Source organism: Pinus tabuliformis, chromosome 1_1 (genome assembly GCF_031772625.1).
Source record: "Pinus tabuliformis cultivar Carrire ecotype Pingquan chromosome 1_1, CPIR1, whole genome shotgun sequence".
NCBI classification, from domain to species: domain Eukaryota; kingdom Viridiplantae; phylum Streptophyta; class Pinopsida; order Pinales; family Pinaceae; genus Pinus; species Pinus tabuliformis.
This window is the reverse complement of record NC_142297.1, coordinates 859305341-859330491: the sequence shown is the minus strand read 5'-3', so window position 1 is coordinate 859330491 and position 25151 is coordinate 859305341. Positions and strand designations below refer to the sequence as shown.

The 25151-nt window shown below is 36.1% G+C and overlaps 1 protein-coding gene and 1 pseudogene across 1 annotated transcript; both read left to right on the top strand.

Moving 5' to 3' along the window:
- The first annotated feature begins 1531 nt into the window (after positions 1-1531).
- Positions 1532-21497, top strand: LOC149216993 (uncharacterized). Its single transcript, XM_089392920.1, has 13 exons — positions 1532-1856; positions 1977-2071; positions 4770-4857; positions 5146-6870; positions 7035-7130; positions 7389-7744; positions 7865-7958; positions 10638-10728; positions 11027-13022; positions 13280-13618; positions 17049-17130; positions 19905-20049; positions 20489-21497. Exons 10-13 carry the CDS (start codon positions 13613-13615, stop codon positions 20595-20597), a joined length of 342 nt encoding a protein of 113 aa, XP_089249046.1. The 5' UTR covers positions 1532-1856; positions 1977-2071; positions 4770-4857; positions 5146-6870; positions 7035-7130; positions 7389-7744; positions 7865-7958; positions 10638-10728; positions 11027-13022; positions 13280-13612; the 3' UTR covers positions 20598-21497.
- A 550-nt stretch (positions 21498-22047) lies between these two features.
- On the top strand, positions 22048-24539 carry LOC149216992 (aspartyl protease APCB1-like; annotated as a pseudogene).
- Positions 24540-25151: the final 612 nt, after the last annotated feature.

Here is a 25151-nt window from a genome sequence, read left to right as displayed (position 1 = left end):
TCCATGCTAGCAGTGTTGTCTTCCTTAGTGTTAGCAAACCCTATCCATGTTTCATCACACAAGTACATGGCAAGATGAGCCATATTACATCAAACAAGTACATGGTAATGCAAGTCTAGTGTTGGCCTCCATATCTACATGTCCATCCTAGGGATTCAACTCTTGCATCAAGACAAGCTCCAAAACCTCCATGAAACATCAAGGATCCAACAATTGAGCCTCTTTCAAACAAGAAATTATGCCAAGCACAAGAATCACCAATCTTATCTCTTGATGATCTTTCTCTAGCTTTGCATCTCATTGGATCAAGGTTCCAACATCATGAAAGTCATTAGATCTACTTTCATATATTCTACGTTGGTAAAAACCCTAGGGCTACAATGACAACCATAATAATGCTCATCATCCTTTAATGTCATGTTCTTCTTTATGGTTTGCATGTGTAGCATAAACCTAAGCATCATAGAACCCTAGCATCACATTAGAGCAATCCCTCCATGAACATCCAAGAGACACTCCATGAACATCCAAGATGTCTCTGTCTCCCCATGTCTTCTCCTAGGGTTTCCATATGAACCCTAATGTTTCACTCCTAGGATTTCCTTAGGAACCCTGGTGTCTTGCTCCCTCCATGATTCAGCCAAGACAATAAAAAGGAATAAAGTATATTGATGATATTGAATATAAGAGCTCCCACCTCCCTTATTTATACAATATTTGAGGGAGTTTATTATAAAATAAGGACATATGTCCATACAAGTAACAAACAAGGTAATTACATACTAGGGTTTCATGGTATACTATCTAAGGTTTTGGAGATCTCAAAGATTGTACTAGTTTGTGATAAATTGAGTACATGTACACATGACTTATTACAAATTGGTAAATTTTTGAGCTCTCTAAAACCCTAAATAAGGAAACCATGAAAACCTAACCACCAAATAAGGATGTACTTGTGTCAAACTAAGGTTTTGTCCAATCCTAATGTAAAATTCCCTGCAAGCATGATCCTCCGCAGTACACTGCAAAGGTAAACATAGAGGTAGAGGGGATTTCTCTTTTGCTGTAAATATACATCTATGATCCCGTCTCCTGATCTATTTAAGGTCTATGGTTTTTTTGTATTTGCATAAGATGTACTTTTTAGTGCTTATTCATAATACTTCACAACATTATGTGTGCATTTAATGCGGTACAAATAATGGAATGTGGAGGACCACAAATGAAACTGTCGAAATATCTTTATGAGATAGATATTGTAGTAGAGTGCAAAGAATACGAACGTAGAGGTGAGTTGTTTTTGATGATAAGTAATCATTTTCATTTCAAATACAACATTTCTTCTTCTTTATCTATTTAGGATTTATTTTTAGTGTTTACATAACATGTACTCGCTAGTGCATAAGATTACTTGTAGTATTGTTCGTCTCTAATTAAGATTTCTCATAAGATATTTTGATATTTGTTTCATGTTTCTTACAAGATTTTGTATATTTAATATAATGTAATATCTTTTTCGCTGTGCAGGGTGTTCATGGTTGGCCATCAACGCATGTTGGGATTGCAGATCAATGTCCCCATCTATTGCTTCTTTTTTTTTGGGCTAGTTTTCTTGTTATTATTGGTTGCATTTTTTGTTGTTGTTGTGTTTTTTGGTTTAACTTTTATGTTTTTTGTTTTATTAGCATGGCCATGCTAATTTGTGATTTGATTTTTTTTTCTTATGTGCTCTTTTATCTATTTTTCTTATTTTTGTTCGTTTTTTTTGGGGGTTGAGGGGGTCGGGAAATTAAATAGGTCTTTACAACCTTTATTGGGGTCTAATTCTAAGGGTGTGGCGAGCAAAGATGATGGAGGTATGTATTGAGGAATTTACTTGTTTGTTAGTACATAATTATATGGTTCCAAGCTAGATTTAATTGAACTCATTTGTTGCTTCATAATTATATCATTTGTTTAAATTAAATGCAATGTAGGTTAAGGAAGGTGCAAATGCATTGATGAAGCCATTGAATATCTTTGTGCGAGAGAGATGTGGGAAACCATAAAAGTAGCGACAATGCAATAGAGGGTAAGTCATCTTTTGGGATAGATGGTGCCCTTTTTTTCTTGTTATGTTTTTCCAATAACATTGCCCTTATTTGTTTGCATTTGTGAGCATGGCTTATCGTTTTCATTTGGGAGCTTGGCTTTCTAAACCAAGTCAAATATCCAAAATAGTAGTAGCAACTCCACCTTAAAATGTGCCCTTCTAGTATAGTTAATCAAGATAGATAAGATATGTGGAAAACTCACCAACATGAGAAAATGCTTAAGTCAAGCCCCCTTATATGCATGGATATGTGAGTCTTTCAACCTTTTAAAATCTTCAATTGAATGCATGGGATTATGTGCAAATAATAATTTTCCTGTGAATAATATGCAGTAAATGCAACACTATAAAAGGTTGTAACTAAATACAATGTGCTAAATGGAAATTCCAAAATAGGCAGTCCCATGTTGAAATATCCTTATGCCCTAGATCTGGTCTAGAGCTTACCAAGCACACAAACACACTAGGAACCCCCAACTTATAGGCACTCTGCACAACGGAAATCTACCTCAGTGAAATCAATGAAGGATACAGATATATTGAGTGCAAAGCTTGATCTTTATTTGTCCATTAATAAAAGAATCATTCGGGGTCTTGTGCCAGGGATCATCACCTTTCAAATCACTTGTACAACTAGTATACATAGTATACATTGTACAATATCAGGGCTTGAGGTCAGATCCTTGTTGAACTTTGAATTGCAAAAATCAATAGAAACAAAATACATGACTTACTAATGTAACCAACCCTTTTAATGCTTATTGCACTTGATGTACTTGTTTGTTCTTTGCGTCTTTCACACAATGATCTAGCTCCTTTCAGATCTTTGTCCAACGAGATACTGTGCATTTAATTTTTTAAATACACTATATTTATCAGCCCCAAACAACTACTCACAATGGATTTTCCCTTCAAATCGATGTATACTTGGCCATAACCTTGTTGTCCAAAGCTCTTTTAATGAGCAAACTTTTGATATGCTTCTCAACAACTGTCCAACATAGAATACAACCCTTGCCAACCTCTTCCTGAGGTTGAGATACATTTGCTCATCCTATTCAAGTTTCTGAGGCCTCTCGACTTCTTTCCTTCAGCCCATGGCCTAGTATGGAAAGGTTGCGGCCTATTCTAAGGCATTGTCCAACATATTAAGGCCTTTTCAACCTGCCTATAACAAACTCTAGGGCTTCAATCCCCTCCTGGGACAAACAAATAAAGCTCGACCTCTTCAAAATAGTAGACAAAGCTTAATTCGACACCCTTTAATTACCACGTCTAGAAGACAGAAACTTGGCCTCCCTAGGGCACAAATCCAATTAGAAATAGACAATAATCTTTTCCTTCCAGCTATGGCTACCCTTGAGGATCTGTGACTCTCCTTGGCTTATATTAACACAATAATGGTTTACAGTAGAACAAAGCCACACTTCTCTGATCTAGGTTTGCAACTACTCGAGGTAACACTAAACGAGTCAGATGTCCTATGGCTTTCTTCAACCAACTGTGATCTCACTCAGGGCTTGCGGCCAACCTTTTGCCTAGTTTGCAACCCTTTGTCGGTGTCCTTGGTGCTTCATGCGACTACTACAAAATTCGGTCCAATATTCTTGGACCTCTTTCGACCGACAGAAGGATCTCTACCCATGCCCCATGACTGCGACCTCTTCTCTGCAAGACAACCCACTCGACCTTCTTAGACCAGACTCTCATCTCCTTCGAATATGTGTCTCTCTCTCTAAGATCTGCCACCTCCTTAAGGCTATCTTGCTCCACACATGAGGTCACATTTCAAGTGTGTAAATTGTGCCTCTTCTTAGGCTCTTTTTTTATACTTTTCTCTTGGTTTCATTTAGGAAACTCTAGATCCTTAGGGTGTTCGCTCGTTTATCCTTTAGAATAAACAATTAGTTTCTTTAGGTCCCAAATCCACTACTTTGTGTCCAAAACCCCAAGTGTGGGTAAATTGCCCAACCAACTCATTTTTGGTGTTTCCTTCTCTTGGAAATACCTTTCGAGCTACCCAAATTCCAACACTCCCTCTTAGTGAGGAAGGTATTTCCTTAATGCTTGCAGCGCCATGACTATCCTTGCATGCTCATGACCATCCTCGCATTTTTCATGACATTCCTTTGCATAGCCATATTTGTCCTTCCATCTGCCACATCGATTTTTTGTATTTGATCAAGCTTTGTCTTGCATGGTGCATGACCGTCCTCGTATACCACATGTATTTTCGTTACACCACTGTGAATGTTTTCTCATGGATCATGACTGTCCTTGAATGGGTTAAAAACTCATCTCTCTCTTGAACCTAAATATATAGAATTAATGACGAATGTATGATTGAATGCATATTATATTATTTGAAATTTATTTATATAATGAATATTATGCAAATGTAGGAAAAGGAAGGTGGATGAGCATTGATGAAACTATAGAAATCTTTTTTTGGGAGAAAGTTGCAAATGTGTAGAAGAGTGTAGAGCCAGAAAGCGAATTCAAGGATATCTTCTCATTTCAATACAACTCATTTTTTTATTGAAGAATTGTGATTTTTGGTGATTGCATAAGATGTATTTTTCGTAATATTGCTTATTTAAGATATATGTATTTATTTAAATTTGACATGGCTTACATTATTAGCCATTTGTTTGATTATTGAAGCGATACGCTGTAGGTAAAGGAATGCAGCGGATCATTGATGAAACTACTAAAATATATTTATGAGAGACACATTGTAGTAGAGTGCAGAAGCAAAGGTGGAGGTCAGTTTTCTTTTGTTTCGAAATTCATATATGATATGCTATGTAATATTTCTTGTTGCAAATACTATTAGTTCTCACCTCCTCATCTAGGATTTACGATTTTTGGTGTTTGCATAAGATGTACTTTTTAGTGCTTGAAATTACCCATAATATTTCTAGTGTGCATTTGAGGTTCTCATAAGATATTTTGATTTCTTTTACATATTTCTCATAATATTTAATGTGTATCTAACATTTTTAGAATATTTACTAGTCTATATTTAATATTTATTTATTTTTGGTGTGCAGGGTCCCCTTGGTTGGCCATGGATACTTTTTGTAATTGCAATGTAGAGTCTATCTACTATTTGTGTTTTTATTATTTTCATTGTATTTTTCCATTGTTGGTAATTTTTGTTTCTATTGTTTTATTTTGTTATTGTAAGGTTGTGGCTCTTATATCTTTGTATTTTTGTTGTATTTTTCTATTGTTTGTCATTTTTGTTTTTATTGTTGTGGCTTTTATATCTTTGTATTTGTGAGCATGGCCATGCTAACTTATGGTTTGGTATTTTGTTTAACTTATATGTCTTTTAAACTTATTATCTTTTGTTGATATCTTTTTCTTGGATTGAATGGGTGGGGAAATTAAAGAGGACCTTAACAACGCATAACGTGGGTTTAGGGCTGATATAGAGTCTAGAAGAGTAGTGGGCAAAGACAAATGAGGTATGTATGGAAGAATTTACTTATTTATGGGGAAAGGTGAAAGAGGTACGTATGGGGGAAGTTACTCGTTTGTTACTAAATTATTTCGTTTCATGCCCATTTTAATTGAACTCGTTTGTTGTTTCATCATTATATCATGTAGGTTTGTTGAAATTTATTGCAATACAAATCAAGTAAGGTGAAGGACCACTAGTAAAACTACCAAATATATTTGTGTGATGTGAGACACCGTAGAAAAGCTATATTTGAATGCATATTATATGATTTCAGATTTATTTATATAATGAGTGCTATGCAAATGTAGGTTAAGAAACGTGGAGGAGCATTGATAAAAGTACATAAATATTTTTGTATTAGAGACTTGCATACGTGTAAGGGTCCACAAATGTAGTAGACAAAGATGAATGAGGTATGTATGGGGAAATTTACTTGTTTATGAGCAAAGGCCGAAGATGTATGTATGCGTGAAGTTACTTGTTTGTTACTAAATTATATGTTTGTGATGCCCATTTTACTTCAACCCATTTGTTGGTTCATTATTATATCATGTCTATTTGTTGAAATTTAGATGTAATACAGATTAAGAAATGTGAAGGACCACTAGTGAAACTATTGAATATCTTTCCGTGATGTGAGGCACTATAGCAAAGGTATAATTGAATGCATATTATATTTATTTGGGATTTATGTATATAATGAGTGCTATGCAAATGAAGGTAAAGGAAGGTGGAGGAGCTTTGGATGCATATTATATTATTTGTGATTTATCTATATAATGAATGCTATGCAAATGCAGATAAAAGAAGGTGGAGGAGCATTGATGAAACTACATAAATATTTCGGTGTGAGAGACTTGCAAATGTGTAGAAGAATGTAGACCCATAAAACAAGTTCAATGATATCTTCTGATTTCAATACAATGGTTCTACTTTCTCTATTGTTGTTGAGAAATTATAATTTTTAGTGATTACATAAAATGTGCTTTTGCATAATATTGCTTAGAAGACATTTTGTTTCCATTTATGATATTCCCATAAGTCTCTATTTTGATTTCTATTTGGTACATTGTGTGGGAAAAAAGAGTAGATCCTAACAATACATAATTCCAAAGATGTAGTGGGTTAAGGAAACAATTGAGGTGATATGTATGGTTACATGTGTGCATTTAAATTCGAGACATCTTACATTATTTGCCATTTATCTAATTATTAACTACAATGTAATGTAGGTGATATAATGTGGAGAAATCACCAGCTAAACTACTAAAATGTACTTGGAAGGGAGAGATTGCAGTAAATTGCAAAGGTAAATACATAGAGGGAGAAGGGATTTCACTTTTGCTGTAAATATCCATCTATGATCTTACCTCCTTGTCTATTTAAGGTTTATGGTTTTTAGTATTTGCATAAGATGTACTTTCTAGTGCTTATTCATAATATTTCACAACATTATGTGTGTATTTAATGCAGTACACATTATGGAATGTCAAGGACCACAAATGAAATTGTCGAAATATCTTTATGAGATAGATAATGTAGTAGAGTGCAAAGAATACAAAGGTAGAGGTGAGTTTCTTTTTGGTGCAAAATCCATATATGATTTGATAAGTAGTCTTTTTCATTTCAAATACAACACTACTTCCTCTTTATCTATTTGGGGTTGATTTTTAGTGTTTACATAACATGTACTCTCTAGTGCATAAGACTACTTGTAGTATTGTTGGTCTCTAATTAAAATTTGTCATAAGATATTTTGATATTTGTTTCATGTTTCTTACAATATTTTGAATATTTAATATAATTTAATTTTTTTTTGACGTGCAGGGTGTTCATGGTTGGCGATCGACACATGTTGGGATTGCAGATCAATGTCCCCATGTATTGTTTCTTTTTTTTGTGTGTTGGCTTTTTGGGCTAGTTTTCTCGTTTTCTTGTTATTATTGGTTGCATTTTTGGTTGTTGTGTTTTTTGGTTTAACTTTTATGTTTTTTGTCTTTTGTTTTAGCATGGCCATGCTAATTTGTGATTTGATATTTTATTTTTCTTATGTTCTTTTTTATCTATTTTTCTTATTTTTGTTTGTTTCTTTGGGGGGTTGAGTGGGTCGGGAAATTAAATAGGCTTTTACAACCTGTATTGTGGGTCTAATTCTAAAGGTGTGGCGAGCAAAGATGATGGAGGTATGTATTGAGGAATTTACTTGTTTGCTAGTACACAATTATATGGTTCTAAGCTTGATTTAATTGAACTCATTTGTTGCTTCATAATTATATCACTTGTTTAAATTAAATGCAATGTAGGTTAAGGAAGGTGCAAAAGCATTGATGAAGCCATTGAATATCTTTGTGTGAGAAGATGTGGGAAACCATAAATGTAGCGACCATGGCATAGAGGGTAAGTCATCTTTTGTGATAGAGGGTGCCCTTCTTTTCTTGTTATGTTTTTCTAATAACATTGCTCTTATTTGTTTGCATTTGTGAGCATGGCTTCCTAAACCAAGTCAAATATCCAAAATAGTAGTAACAACCCCACCTTAAAATGAATCAAGATAGATAAGATATGTGGACAACTCACCAACATGAGAAAATGCTTGAGTGAAGCCCCCTTATATGCATGGATATGTGAGTCTTTCAACCTTTTAAAATCTTCAATTGAATGCATAAGATTATGTGGAAATAATAATTTTCCTATGAATAATATGCAGTAAATGCAACACTATAAAAGGTTGTAACTAAATACAATGTGTTAACTAGAAATGCCAAAATAGGCAGCCTCATGTTGAATTATCCTTATGCCCTAGATCTGGTCTATAGCTTACCAAGCACACAAACACACTAGGAACCCCCAACTTATAGGCACTCTGCACGACAGAAATCTACCTAAAGAAACCAATAAATGATACAGATATATTGAGTGCAAAGCTTGATCTTTATTTGTTCATTAATAAAAGAATCATTAGGGGTCTTGTACTAGGGATCATCACCCTTCAGATCACTTGTACCACCAGTATACATAGTATACAATATTAGGGCTTGAGATCAAATCCTTTTTGAACTTTGAACTGCCAAAAGCAACAGAAACAAAATACATGACTTACTGATGTAACCAACCCTTTTAAGGCTTATTGCAATTGATGTACCTGTTTGTTGTTTGCGTCTTTCACACAATGATCTAGCTCCTTTAAGATCTTTGTCCAACAAGATACTCATAGTGCATTTAATTCTTCAAATACACTACACTTAGCAGCCCCAAACAACTGCTCACAATGGATTTCCCCTTCAAATCGATGTATACTTGGCCATAACCTTGCTGTCCAAAGCTCCTTTAATGAGAAATTTTTTGATATGCTTCTCAAAAACCATCCAACATAGAATACAACCCTCACCAACCTCTTCGTGAGGTTGAGACACATTTGCTCATCCTCTTCAAGTTTCTGAGGTCTCTTGACTTGTTTCCTTCAGCTCGTGGCCTACTATGGAAAGGTTGTGACCTATTCTAAGGCATTGTCCAACATACTGAGGCCTTTTCAACCTGCCTGTAACAAACTTTCGGGCTTCAACCCCCTCTTGGGACCAACAAATAAGCTCGACCTTTTCAAAATAGTAGACAAAACTTAATTTGACACCCTTTAACTGCCACGTCTGGAAGAAAAAAACTCGGCCTCCCTAGGGCATAAATCCAAATTAGAAATAGATAATAATCGTCCTCTCCTTCCAGCTGTGGTTACCCTTGAGGATCTGTGACTCTCCTTGGCTTATATTAACACAAGAATGGTTTGTAGTAGAACATAGCCACAATTCTCTGATATAGGTTCGCAGCTACTCCAGGTAAACATAAACGAGTCAAATGCCCTATGGCTTCCCTCAATCAACTGCGATCTCACTTAGGGCTTGCAGCCAACCTTTTGCTTGGTCTGCAACCCTTTGTCGGTGTCCTTGGTGCTTCATGCGACTACTACAAAATTTGGTGCAATACTCTTGGACCTCTTTCCAACCACAGAATGATCTCTACCCATGCCCCATGACTGCGACCTCTTCTCTGCAAGACAACCCACTCAACTTCCTTAGACCAGAATCCTCCATCTTCTTCGAATATGTGTTTATCTCTCTAAGATCTGTGACCTCCTTAAGGCTATCTTGCTCCACACATGAGGTCACATCTCAAGTGTGTACATTGAGCCTCTTCTTAGGCTCTTTTTTTGTACTTTTCTCTTGGTTTCATTTAGGAAACTCTAGGTCCTCAGGGTGTTCGCTCCGTTATCCTTTAGAATAAACAACTAGTTTCTTTAGGTCCCAAATCCACTACTTTGGGTCCAAAACTCCAACTGTGGGTAAATTGCCCAACCAACTCATTTTTGGTGGGTTTCCTTCTCTCGAAAATACCTTTCGAGCTACCCAAATTCCAACACTCCCTCTTAGTGAGGAAGGTATTTCCCTAATGCTTGCAGCTCCATGACTATCCTTGCATGCCCAGGACCATCCTTGCATGTTTCATGACATTCCTTTGCATAGGCATATTTGTCCTCCCATGTGCCGCATCGATTTTTTGTACCTGATCAAGCTTTGTTTTGCATGGTGCATGATCGTCCTCACATGCAACATGTATTCTCCTTGCACCACTGTGAATGTTTGGATAGTGACTGTCCTTGCATGGGGGCTAAAAACTTGTCTCTCTCTTGAACCTAAAGATTTGAGGGCTAAAAACTCGTATCTCTCTTGAACTTAAATATTTAGATTTAATGGCGAAGGTATAACTGAATGCATATTATATTATTGGGGATTTATTTTTATAATTAAGGCTATGCAAATGTAGGAAAAAAAAGGTGGAGGAGCATTGATGAAACTATATAAATATATTTTTGGGAGAGCCAGAAAGCGAGTTCAAGGATATCTTCTCATTTCAATACAACTCATTTTTTGTTGAAGAAATGTGATTTTTGGTGATTGCGTAAGATGTATTTTTTTGTAATATTGCATATTTAAGATATAAGATATAAGATCTCTGCTATTATTTAAATTTGACATGGCATACATTATTAGACATTTGTTTGATTATTGAAGCGATGCGATGTAGGTAAAGGAACGCAGGGGATCACTGATGATACTACTAAAATATATTCATGAGAGACACATTGTAGTAGAGTGCAGAAGCAAAGGTGACAAAGGTGGATGTCGGTTTTCTTTTGTTTCGAAATTCATATATGATATGCTATGTAATATTTCTTGTTGCAAATACTATTATTTCTCACCTCTTCATCTAGGATTTATGATTTTTGGTGCTTTCATAAGATGTACTTTTTAGTGCATGAGATTACCCATAATATTTCTAGTCTAGTTTGCATTTGAGGTTCTCATAAGATATTTTGATTTATGTTACATATTTCTCATAATATTTATGTCTATTTAATATTTTTAGAATATTTACTAGTCTATATTTAATATTTATTTATTTTTGTTGTGCAGGGTTCCCTTGGTTGGCCATGGATGCTTTTTTGCAATTGCAATGCAGAGTCTATCTACTATTTGTGTTTTTATTATTTTCATTGTATTTTTCCACTGTTAGTCATTTTTGTTTCTATTGTTTTTTTTTGTTCTTATAAGGTTGTGGCTCTTATATCTTTGTATTTTTGTTGTATTTTTCTATTGTTGGTCATTTTTGTTTTTATTGTTGTTTTTTTAATGTTTCGGCTCTTATATCTTTTGTATTTGTGAGCATGGCCATGCTAACTTATGGTTTGGTATTTTGTTTTATTTGTATGTTTTTTAAGCTTATTATCTTTTGTTCATATTTTTTCTTGGATTGAATGGGTGGGGAAATTAAGGAAGACCTACACAACGCATAGCGTGGGTTTAGGGCTGATATAGAGTCTACAAAAGTAGCAGGCAAAGACGAATGAGGTATGTATGGAGGAATTTACTTGTTTATGGGGAAAGGTGAAAGAGGTATGTATGGGGGAACTTACTTGTTTGTTACTAAATTATTTGGTTTCATGCACATTTTAATTGAACTCATTTGTTGTTTCATCATTATATCATGTATGTTTGTTGAAATTTAGTGCAATACAAATCAAGAAAGGTGAAGGACCACTAGTGAAACTACCAAATATATTTGTGTGATGCGAGACACCATAGCAAAGCTATATTTGAATGCATATTATATTATTTGAGATTTATTTATGTAATGAGTGCTATGCAAATGTAGGTTAAGAAAGGTGGAGGAGCATTGATAAAACTACATAAATATTTTTGTGTGAGAGACTTGGAGATATGTAAGAGTCTACAAATGTAGCAGACAAAGACGAATGAGGTATGTATCGGAAATTTACTTGTTTTTGGGCAAACGCAAAAGAGGTATGTACGCATGAACTTGTTTGTTACTAAATTATATGATTGTAATGCACATTTTACTTCAATTCATTTGTTTGTTCATTATTATATCATGTTTGTTTGTTGAAATTTAGATGCGATGCAAATCAAGAAATGTGAAGGACCACTTGTGAAACTATTGAATATCTTTCCGTGATGTGAAGCACTATAGCGAAGGTATAATTGAATGCATATTATATTTATTTGGGATTTATTTATATAACGAGTACTATGCAAATGTAGGTAAAGGAAGGTGGAGGAGCATTGAATGCATATTATATTATTTGTGATTTATTTATATAATGAATGCTATGCAAATGCAGGTAAAAGAAGGTGGAAGAACATTGATGAAACTACGTAAATATTTGTGTGAGAGACTTGCAAATATGTAGGAGAATGTAGAGCCATAAAGCAAGTTCATGGATATCTTTTGATTTCAATATAGTGGTTTTGCTTTCTTTATTGTTGTTGAGAAATTATGTTTTTTAGTGATTACATAAGATATGCTTTTGCATAATATTGCTTAGAAGACATTTTGTTTTCATTTATGATATTCTCATAAGTGTCAATTTAATTTTTCTATTTGGTACATTGAGTGGGAAAAAAGGATAGATCCTAACAATACATAATTCCAAAGATGTAGTGGGTTAAGGAAATGGTTGAGGTGATATGTATGGCTACATGTGTGCATTTAAATTCTAGACATCTTACATTATTTGCCATTTATTAAATAATTAACTACAATGTAATGTAAGTGATATAATGTGGAATCACCAGCTAAACTACTGAAATGTACTTGGGAGGGAGAGATCTTGGGAGGGAGAGATTGTAAAGGTAAATATAGAAGTAGAGGAGATTTCTCTTTTGTTGTAAATATCTATCTATGATCTCGCCTCCTTATTTATTTAAGGTTTATGGTTTTTTAGTATTGGCATAAGATGTACTTTCTAGTGCTTATTCATAATACTTCACAACATTATGTGTGTATTTAATGCAGTACAAATAATGGAATGTGGAGGACCAAAAATGAAACTACCGAAATATCTTTATGAGATATATATTGTAGTAGAGTGCAAAGAGTACAAAGGTCGAGGTGAGTTTCTTTTGGTGCAAAATCCATATATGATTTGACACGTAATTCTTTTCATTTCAAATGCAACATTACTTCCTCTTTATCTATTTATGGTTGATTTTTATGTTTACTTAACATGTACACTCTAGTGTATAAGACTACTTGTAGTATCGTTGGTCTCTAATTAAGATTTCTTATAAGATATTTTGATATTTGTTTCACATTTCTTATAATATTTTGAATATTTAATATAATGTAATGTTTTTTTTGGTGTGCAGGGTGTTCATGTTGGCCATCAACGCATGTTGGGCTTGCAGATCAATGTCCCCATCTATTGTTTTTTTTTTTTGCTTGTTTTTTTGTTATTATTGGTTGCATTTTTTGTTATTGTTGTGTTTTTCTTGTGTTTCTTGGTCCAACTTTTATGTTTTTTGGTATTTTAGCATGGCCATGCTAATTTGTGAATTGATATTTTATTTTTCTTATGTGCTCTTTTATCTATTTTTCTTATTTTTGTTCGTTTTTTTTGGGGTTGAGTGGTTCAGGAAATTAAATAGGTCTCTACAACCTATATTGTGGGCCTAATTCTAAAGGTGTAGCGAGCGAAGACGATGGAGGTATGTGTTGAGGAATTTACTTGTTTGCTAGTATATAATTATATGGTTCTAAGTTTGATTTATTTAAACTCATTTGTTGCTTCATAATTATATCATTTGTTTAAATTAAATGCAATGTAGGTTAAGGAATGTGCAAAAGCATTGATGAAGCCATTGAATATCTTTGTGTGAGAGAGATGTGGAAAACCATATTGAGGAATTTACTTGTTTGCTAGTAAATAATTATATGGTTCTAAGCTTGATTTAATTGAACTCATTTGTTGCTTCATAATTATATTATTTGTTTAAATTAAACGTAGTGTAGGTTAAGGAAGGTGCAAAAGCATTGATGAAGCCATTGAATATCTTTGTGTGAGAAAGATGTGGGAAACCATAAAGGTAGCAACCATGGCATAGAGGGTAAGTTGTGTTTTGGGATAGAGGGTGCCCTTTTTTTCTTGTTATGTTTTTCCAATAACATTTCTCTTATTTGTTTGCATTTGTGAGCATGGCTTCCTAAACCAAGTAAAATATCCAAAATAGTAGCAACAACCCCACCTTAAAATGTGCCCTTCTAGAATAGTTAATCAAGATAGATAACATATGTGGACAACTCACCAACATGAGAAAATTATTTAGTCAAGCCCCCTTATATGCATGGATATGTGAGTCTTTCAACCTTTTAAAATCTTCAATTGAATGCATGGGATTATGTGCAAATAATAATTTTCCTGTGAATAATATGCAGTAAATGCAACACTATAAAAGGTTGTAAAAATACAATGTGCTAAATGGAAATTCCAAAATAGGCAGTCCCATGTTGAAATATCCTTATGCCCTAGATCTGGTCTAGAGCTTACCAAGCACACAAACACACTAGGAACCCCCAACTTATAGGCACTTTGCACAACGGAAATCTACCTCAGTGAAATCAATGAAGGATACAGATATATTGAGTGCATGGATATATTAAGTCAAGGCCCCTCATATGCATGGATATGCGAGTCTTTCAACCTTTTAAAATCTTCCATTGACTACATGGGATTATGTGCAAATAATACTTTTCCTATGAGTAATATGTAGTAAATGAAGCACTATAAAAGGTTGTAACTAAATACAATGTGCTAACTGGAAATGTCAAAATAGGCAGCCCCATGTTGTTGAAATATCCTTACGCCCTATATCTAGTCTATAGCTTACCAAGCACACAAGCACACTAGGAACCCCCAACTTACAGGCACTCTGCACAATGGAATCTACCTCGGTGAAATCAATAAAGGATACATATATATTGAGTGCAAAGCTCGATCTTTATTTGTCCATTAATAAAAGAATCATTAGGGGTCTCGTACCAGGGATCATCACCCTTCGGATCACTTGTACAACTAGTATACATAGTATACGATATTAGGGCTTTAGGTCAGATCCTTTTTGAACTTCGAGGTGCCAAAAACAACAGAAACAAAATACATGACTTATTGATGTAACCAACCCTTTCAAGGCTTATTGCCCTTGATGTACCCGTTTGTCGTTTGCCTCCTTCACACAATGATTTGGCACCTTTCAAATCTTTGTCCAACGAGCTACTCACAGTGCATTTAACTCTTAAAATACACTACATTTATCAACCCCAAACAACTACTCACAATGGATTTTCCCATCAAATCACTGTATACTTCGCCATAACAATGCTGCTTAAAGCTCCTTTTATGAGCAAACTTTGATATGCTTCTCAACAACCATCCAACAATGAATACAACCCTCTTCAGCCTCTTCTTCACGCTGAGATACATTTGCTCACCCTCTTCAAGTTTCTGAGGCCTCTCGACTTGTTTCCTTTAATCTGTGGCCTAGTATGGAATGGTTGCGACCTATTTTAAGACATTGTCCAACACCTTGAGGCCTTTTCAACCTGCCTATAACAAACTCTAGGGCTTCAACCCCCTCCTGGTACAAACAAATAAAGCTCAACCTCTTCAAAATAGTAGACAAAGCTTAATTTGACAACCCTTTAATTGTTACGTCCAGAAGACAGAAACTCGACCTCCCTAGGGCACAAATTCAAATTAGAAATAGATAATAATCTTCCTCTCCTTCCAGCTGTGACTACCCTTAAGGATCTGTGACTCTCCTTCTTTGGCTTATATTAACTCAAGAATGGTTTGTAGTAGAACAGACCCGCAATTCTCTGATCTAGGTTTGTAGCTACTCTAGGTAGACACTAAACGATTCTAATGCCCCATGTCTTCCCTCAACCAATTGCAATCTCACTCAGGGCTTGCGGCCAACCTTTTGCCTGGTCTGCAACCCTTTCTCGATGTCCTTGGTGCTTCATGCGAGTACCTCTTTCCACCCACAAAAGGATCTCTACCCATGCCCCATGACTGCGACCTCTTCTCTGCAAAACAACCCAATCAACTTCCTTAGACTAGACTCCTCATCTTCTTCGGATATGTGTCTCTCTCTAAGATCTGTGACCTCCTTAAGTCTATCTTGCTCCACACATGAGGGCACATCTCAAGTGTGTACATTGAGCCTCTTCTTAGGCTCTTTATTTATACTTTTCTCTTGCTTTCATTTTGGAAACTCTAGATCCTTAGGGTGTTTGCTCTGTTTACTCTTTAGAATAAACAATTTGTTTCTTTAGGTCCCAAATCCACTACTTTGGGTCCAAAACCCCAACTTTGGGTAAATTGCCTAACCAACTCATTTTTGGTGGGTTTCCTTCTCTCGGAAATACTTTCCAAGCTACCCAAATTCCAACACTCCCTCTTAGTGAGGAAGGTATTTCCTTCACGTTTTCAGCTCCATGACTATCCTTGCATGCCCATGACCATCCTCGCATGTTTCATGACATCCTTTCCATATCCATATATGTCCTCCCATGTGCCACATCATTTTTTGTACTTGATTAAGCTTTGCCTTGCATGGTGCATGATTGTCCTCACATGCAACATGTATTCTCCTTGCACCACTGTGAATGTTTGGATAGTGACTGTCCTTGCATGGGGGCTAAAAACTTGTCTCTCTCTTGAACCTAAAGATTTGAGGGCTAAAAACTCGTATCTCTCTTGAACCTAAATATTTAGATTTAATGGCGAAGGTATAACTGAATGCATATTATATTATTGGGGATTTATTTTTATAATGAAGGCTATGCAAATGTAGGAAAAGAAAGGTGGAGGAGCATTGATGAAACTATAGAAATATATTTTTGGGAGAAAATTGCAGATTTGTAGGAGAGTGTAGAGCCATAAAGCAAATTCAAGGATATCTTCTCATTTCAATACAACTCATTTTTTATTGAAGAATTTTGAGTTTTGGTGATTGCATAAGATGTATTTTTTCTTAATATTGCTTATTTAAGATATAAGATATCTGTTTTTATTTAAATTTGACATGCCTTACATTATTAGCCATTTGTTTGATTATTGAATTCAATGTGATGTAGGTAAAGGAACACATGGTATCATTGAAGAAACTACTAAAATATATTCATGAGAGACACATTGTAGGAGAGTGCAAAAGCAAAGGTGGAGGTCAATCTTCTTTTGTTTCGAAATTCATGTATGATATGCTATGTAATATTTCTTGTTGCAAATACTATTATTTTCTAACCCCTCATCTAGGATTTACGATTTTTGGTGTACGATGTACTTTTTAGTGCATGAGATTACTCATAATATTTCCACTATGCAGTTGCGATTCTCATAAGATATTTTTATTTTTGTTACATATTTCTCATAATATTTCATGTGTATTTAATACTTTTAGAATATTTACTAGTCTATATTTAATATTTATTTATTTTTGGTGTGCAGGGTCCCCTATTTAAAGCATTTAAAGCATGCAAAATTTCAATAATCAGTAATAAACTTACAAAATATTCCACAATAGCTCTTCTTTCAATCACAAAATAGTGTCTCCAAACAAAAATCACATCCATAAAATGCCTAGGTAGCGAATAAAAAAACAAGTCACTCTCTTTTTAGATAGGCCGGATTTACATGTGTGATGATGAAAATATAAGTGAGAGGAAGGCTTTATTTATATGAGCCTTCCTTCGCTCACTAAAATTACTAATGACAAGTTCACTTTTGAGCGTTCTACAAGAAAGAGGTTACATGCCAACCTCATTGCTAAAAAACAAGACAAATGAGCCATAAAAGCCCACACAGTGTGAGGTCACCGTCCAAAGAGGTTACATGCCAACCTCATTGCTAAAAAACAAGACAAATGAGCCATAAAAGTCCACACAGTGTGAGGTCACCGTCCAATGAGGTTACATGCCAACCTCATTGCTAAAAAACAAGACAAATGAGCCATAAAATCCCGTCCAATGAGGTTACATGCCAACCTCATTGCTAAAAAACAAGACAAATGAGCCATAAAATCCCACACGGTGGGAATAAATGCTCTAATAGTGTGATGTCACCCTCCAAATGAGCTTAGTAAACCCTAAAGTGTGAGGCAAGGGATAAGGAGTGCTTCATACTTTATGAAGTGCCTTCACAAATCATGTGCAAGCGATTAAAAGTTTATGTCATGCCCAAAAGTGCCCTATGTCACCCTCACAAGACGAAAAGAAGTGACGTGACATGTCATGCCCAAAAGTGCCCTATGTCACCCTCACAAGACGAAAAGAAGTGATGTGACATCAAAATATCGCAAAGCATTAGGGCTCCAAGGTGATGTACAAGCCCTTCTTTGTCATCTCAAGGATGACCATCATCATCTAGGCTCTGAATCAAGTGATGCCCATCAAAATAGTGTCAAGGTCAACCTGGGGCATCCTGGGTCCGCTCCTCCGAGTGTCAAGCATCATGTAAAGTCCTCAAATAGCCCAACACTCCTTCCTAGGTAGGAAATGTTGCTACAACAAAGTATGTTCGACAAGAACTTACCCTCTAAGGCAATAAAATGAGCAGAAGAAATTTTTCCTCCCTAGAATTCTTGGAAAGATTGTGTCCAACTTTGGTTAGAGACAAGCATGGACTTCAACCTCATTCCAATAACTTCCTTTAGAGGTATATATCTTTTTGTTATTCTTCAATCAATGTTATTCTTCAATTCTTCAATCAACTTCAGTAGGGCCTTAATTCACCTTATTTCACACACAAAGGTCCTGTCTTGGGACAAGGCCTCGGACCACATCCTACATACGTTTTTTTTCCATTTTTCATTCAACTTCAGTTAGGCCTTAGTCCACCAATTAAGTTTTCTTGTGACCAAGCGTCAAAAAACCTAGGAACACAAACTAGATAAAACCAAGACAATGTCTCTAACAGATGAAAGTGAATCTCCAAAGAAACAAATGCATTAGAAGATTGAACCCATGGCTTTCTCTTCATTCTCAACACCTTATTTAGCTGGAACTTGCTATGGTTCTTCCATCTTGCCACTCCACACAATAATGGGACTTCTAGCAGCTCATTCTGGCTTCTGAGGGTGAAACAATTTCTGATCTTTCTTTACTGGTTAAGATTCATCATTGTCAAGTGCATGTTTTTTCACCCTAATTGGTCATCTTGGTTGAGGTGGAAGTCCCAAACATATTTACCCTCCCATATCCATAATAGGTGTGACCACTTACTGATGGCCACTTGTCCAACCCACCCTGGTTTATAATGTTCTCATTACCCTTACCCTTACCAATTTGCCAGATTAAATTACTTTCTCAAATTTTTCATTGTGCTAGATTAAAAAGCTTTCTCAAATTTTCAAATGTGCCAGATTAAATCACTTGCTCAATTTTTTTCATTGAAATTTGCATTTGACTGTTTAAACCATCGTGGTTTAATGAAAGTTGGACAAGGAAATTCCTTTCCTTGGGTGAGGCTTTGTTGCAGGTATTCTCACTTCAATATTTATTGAAATTAATGATGGCAAGGAAATAATCTCTTGAACGAAATAAGTATGTTTCTAGTGTCTATGATTTTATCATTAAATGTACAAGAAAGATCAACTTTATTTGAAGCAATCTGAAGATGTAAAATCTGAAACCTGAGGTTGTGCATTGTGGTTCAACAACCCTGGCTATACTCGGTGAAATCTATTACTAAATGAAATATGTCATTTACAATATACCTGTTGTTACGTAAACTGTGTCCAAGGTTTGTTTCAAAACACTATCATTGTAGTCATAATGTTTTCACCTTTGCATCGATGATACATATATGTACTTAACCAAGCTTTTTTTGCACTAGTAATTCTTGTGCTGTAGGGTTACTTGAAATGTTTGAAGCGTTGTTCTCCTAGCTAAAATAGGTGAATCTGTTTATTAATTGCAAATGTTTCTTGTCTGCAGCTACAACATATGTACAGGTTGTTTGTTGTGAGCCTGGCTGTTTGAAGTACTTTACAAATGTAAAGGCTTTGAGAGAACATGTGCAACAGAAATACATGTTTGTTGTGAAGTTTGTGAGTCAACAATTGAAGAAACAGATCAAAAGGTACATGTGATTCACGAAAGCCAAACATGTGAGGAGAGGATAAAGCGTCACTTGATAAATTATCAATACGCATGTTATTGATAATTTTAACAATTTTTTGGTTTGTAATCTGTTTATTAATTGCAATTTTTTCTTGTATGCAGCTACAACATATGTATAGGTTGTTTTCTGTGAGCCTGGTTGTTTGACGTAGTTTACAAATGTAAAGGCTTTGAGAGAACATGTGCAACAGAATTTACAGCCATGTTTGTTGTGAAGTTTGATTGATTTTCATAGTTCTTCGTTGCATAATTTCCTGGTCTGTTTTATGCCGAAGGATGGAATTTGGTGTTGATATCCACTGTTGATAAATTTTGGTTTTCTAAAGAAAGCAGATTATAATTTATGCCTTCCATCAAGGATAGTCCGATATAAACACAAATGGCTGTTGTTGTTCTAGGTCGTGCCTGTGGGGCAGTGTATTCAACAGTGCACTGGACAAAGAAGACAATGTGCACACTCTTAAAAAGAAGATGCAGATGGCCTTGAAGCTTGAATGTACCCACTGAAGAAAGTTCTATCACATTTGGAGACAGTGTTGAAGAATGATTTGAGTACCGTAGTGAAGATCCAATCCATATTCGAGGTGGGCTGTGTGGGGCTTACTATTTCAGAAATTACAGAGGTGGAAGTGTTGCTATCATAAAACCGACAGATGAGGATCCCTTTGCTTCCAACAATCCAAAAGCCTTTGTTGGCAAAGTTCTGGGGTAACCTGGTTTAAAGAGATGGGTTAGAGTTGGAGAAACAGGTATCAGAGAAGTTGCAGCGTATCTTCTAAATCATGATCGTTTTGCAAATGTTTCCCCCACTGTGCTTGCCAAACTAACGCATTCAATTTTTGATGTAAAGTGACTACAAGTAAGAAAGGAAATAAGAGACGAACTATCAGTAAAATTGCGTATTTTCAGCAGTTTGTCCCACATGATTGTGATGCCAATGACCATGGAACATCTAGTTTCCCAGTGGCTGGTGTACATAGGATTGGAATAGTTTCCGAGTGGTTGCGGTACATAGGATTGAAATATGAGATAATAGGATACTTAATACTGACAGACATGCAGAATCTTCTTGTGAAGAATAGGAAGATATCCCTGAGTTGGAGGAGAATTCATTGATAATACACATATATCGTGGTCTCTGCCCCCAGAAAATCTGTAGGATCCTCACTTCGACTGGCAACATTGGCCTCAAGCTTCTATACCCTTCTCAGAGGGTGAATTGGAATATATTTATATGCCATCAAGTATGCCATCAAGGATGCAGAAATGTTGAGACGGGAGTTACCCATAGTACGAGAGGCTTGTATGAGATTTTGAAATATTTAATTCCTTGGAATTATCATTTTTGTTCAGAAATTAGCCAGTTTTATCTCCAGATACAGTCTTCCTTATGCAGGTCACAGCTCAGTTTTATCTCCAAATGCAGGTCACAGCACATGATGTGTTTACCATGCTTGGACAAGGGCATAATACTATCATTCTTCTGATTAATAAGAGGATACACTGTACAGATCGACAATTTCTATATACTATATAGAAATGGAACTACACCGGTGTAATAGTTGCCCTTCATAACGGTGGAAGGGAAATGCTGGACTGTCGAAGTATTTTTTTTATCTATCTTCGATTCTTCATAGCATGGCCAACTTTTTTGCAGGGGCTTCTCGTTTCGTTTGTGATATGGGAGTATTTGTGCATAAGCTATTGTGTTAATATGGTTGCTTGTCCTTTTTGCCATTTGCTTTTGCCTCAGCTTTTAACCAACTTCTTTTCGTCGAAAATTACACTTTCATAGACCTGAGGGAACTTTCTTTGTAGTTGGCCAAGACTCAGGATCGTATTGGCGGAGTGTCTTTCTAGTTTTATCCATCTTGAGTTATCTGTAACACTGTTGACATTACAAAACTCTGCCAACTAAAGCACAACAATCCATGGTACGAGAGGCTTAAGGGTTTTGATGCTGTGCACTATTATCCTAGAAAAGGCTGTTGAAGCGGGTCTTTGTCTTGCAGAAATCAATGCAATGATGAGTCACGAGTTTCATGGAGTAGAGGAGGAATCTAGTGAGCTTGAAGAGATTTACATGACTGTTGTTAGTCAAGTAAAGTTGGAGGTTGATCAAGAAATGTGTCATTAAATCTGAGGGAGACGATAATCGTTCAGAAGTTCAGAACTTTCTTCAGAAGAGGAGCATTTGCCCGAACCATTTTAATTTGATATGGATTATGAACATGATGAGTATTTCAGTTACATTAACGCTGTTATGAGTGGTTGGGTGAAGGAGTCGCGTGGCAGGTTTACAACAGCCCGGCTTCCATGGGAGGAAATGGTTTTAACAAGTTTCTAAATGTGCCTAACTTGTGGAGATCCAGCATTGTTTCTTCATTTTTCTTTAACAAATTCTGAAAGAAACGAACTGCAAATTCCTCCTGTTTCATATGGGACACCTAGAAATTCTCGAGTTGGTATCAGGTCTCCATGGGTACTGCATCCATGCAGCCTGAATTGAAATGCATGGTCATAATTTCCTTGGCGCTCGCTCCCCACCCCCAGACACAACCCAAATGAAGGAAAAACTGTGTGTGCAGCTTTCATGGTTAGAGGAGGAGGAGGTTCAGTTCAGCAGCTGCAGCAGATACCCAATCCAAATCCCAGAGGGCGGGCAACCCAAATGAGGGAAAAACTGTGTGCAGCTTTCATGGTCAGAGGAGGAGGAGACTCAGTTCAGCAGCAGATACGCAATCCAAATCCCAGGAGGCCCTTTCTCAGCAAGAGGAGAGGGCGCGTTTGATTAAGGCCGCTGATATCTTGTTTGTGGCTGCACTGGCCCTGGCTATCTGGCATTGGACGCCTTACTCTGGATTTGATATCAGTCCCAACGAGGATGATAGTAAAGTTGGCTTGTATACTCTGTATCTGAAATTTGGGGGCGTTTGTAGAGAGAGACACCATCAGAAATAATGTGTCACCTACAACTTCTACTAGTTCTTCTACTGCTTTTACAATTCAAGACAATGCCATATCCAGATGGACTTTATTATGTGTCAATGCTCATTGGGAACCACCAAAGGCCTATTACCTTGATGTTGACACAGAGAGTGATTTGACTTGGATCCAGTGTGATGCTCCTTGCAGAAGTGCCAAGGGACCACAACCTCTGTGCAAACCCTGAAAAGCCAACTTGTATCCTGCAGGGAGTCGATGTGTGTGAGATAGAGTATGCTGATCATGGATCCTCTAGAGTTCGAACAAATTTTGTTTTTGGATGTGCATATGACCAGCAGGGTTCTTTTGCAGTTTCGCGTGCAGTGACAGATGGAGTATTGGGCTTTAGCAGTGCTCAGGTTTGTCTGCCATCACAATTGGCTAATCAAAGTCTGACTAAGAATGAGACAATATTAGAGTTTTACTGACAAATGGCTCTATAGCTCGAACAATTTTTTTGTTTGGATGTGCATATGACCAGCAGGGTTCTTTTGCAGTTTTATCTGCAGTGACAGATGGACTATTGGGCTTTAGCAGTGCTCAGGTTAGTCTGCCATCACAATTAGCTAATCAAAGTCTGAATAAGAATGAAATTCGTCGTTTCATTACTGGAGATGAAAGAGGTGGGGGTTATATGTTCTTTGGCAATGATCTTGTACTTGGTGGGGAATGACATGGGCTCCCATGCTTGGCAAGCCTGAAATGAAATTACATCACGTGGGCAATGCAAATATGAAACTCAGAAACAGACCTCTTGGTTCTAATGACCTAAAAAACAACCTAGGAGGGTGGTTTTTGCTAGTGATAGCTCTTTTACATATCTCACACATAGCTTGCTTCGCTTTTGTCTCAGCAGTTAAAGAGAACCATTTTGGAGGGGGTTAGTATAGGATATGCCAGATAAAACTTTACCGTTGTGTTGGCGGGCGAGACATAATATCAGGCCTATAGCAGATGTGAACAATTAACCCTGGGTTTTGGGGGCAACCCATGGCTTATTAAGACCAGACAGTTTGACATTCCCCCAGAAGTTTACTTGGTCATCAGTTCTGAAGACTCTGAAGGCAATGTTTGTCTGGGAGTCCTCAATGGCAGTGAACAATGGTGCCGTAAATATAATTGGAGATATCTTAATTGGAGATATCTTTTTGCAAGGACACCTGATTGTTTATGGCAATACCAAGAATCAGACTGGCTGGGCCTGTGAAGATTGCCACAAAGCTACATAATAAGATCAAGGCTTTCCCCCTTTTTTTGTGTAGAGTACTGGTTCATGTTTTGTAATGAACGATGCAAAATTTGAACACCTGGTTAAATGCACAAAAGACAGTTGCTAATGTGCAAGTCATATATTTACATAATAAGATCAAGGCTTTCCCCTTTTTTTTGGTGTAGAGTACTGGTTCATGTTTTTGCTAATGTGCAAGTCATATATTTACATAATAAGATCAAGGCTTTCCCTTTTTTTTTGGTGTAGAGTACTGGTTCATGTTTTGTAATGAACGATGCAAATTTTGCATCTGGTTAACTGCACGAAAGACAGTTGCTAATGTGCAAGTCATATATTTAGTGTTATTTATATCTTATAAATACATTATTAACAGTCACATTTTCCCATTTTTGAAGATCTGTCGAGCTATCAACGAGTCATTTCTAATTTATAATGATTGAGGTGCATAATTACAGCCACATATTCCCATTTTTGAAGATCTGTCGACCTATCAACGAGTCATTTCTAATTTATAATGATTGAGGTGCATTTTTGTAAGACTGTTATTGGAATTTTTATCTTAGTCTTTCAGTTGATCAAAATCATTGTTTGTTTGGGTTGCATTTGTTTATTTGATTGGTTCTGGTCTAAATGTGATTACATTCCAACATATTACTTTCTAACATTTATACAAGAAATGATATTCTGGGATGAATTCTTTTGCCTATCATCACTGGGAGGGCACAGATACAAGAAATGATATTCTGGGATGAATTCTTTTTGCCTATCATCACTGGGAGGGCACAGATACAAGAAATGATATTCTGGGATGAATTCTTTTGCCTATCATCACTCGGAGGGCACAG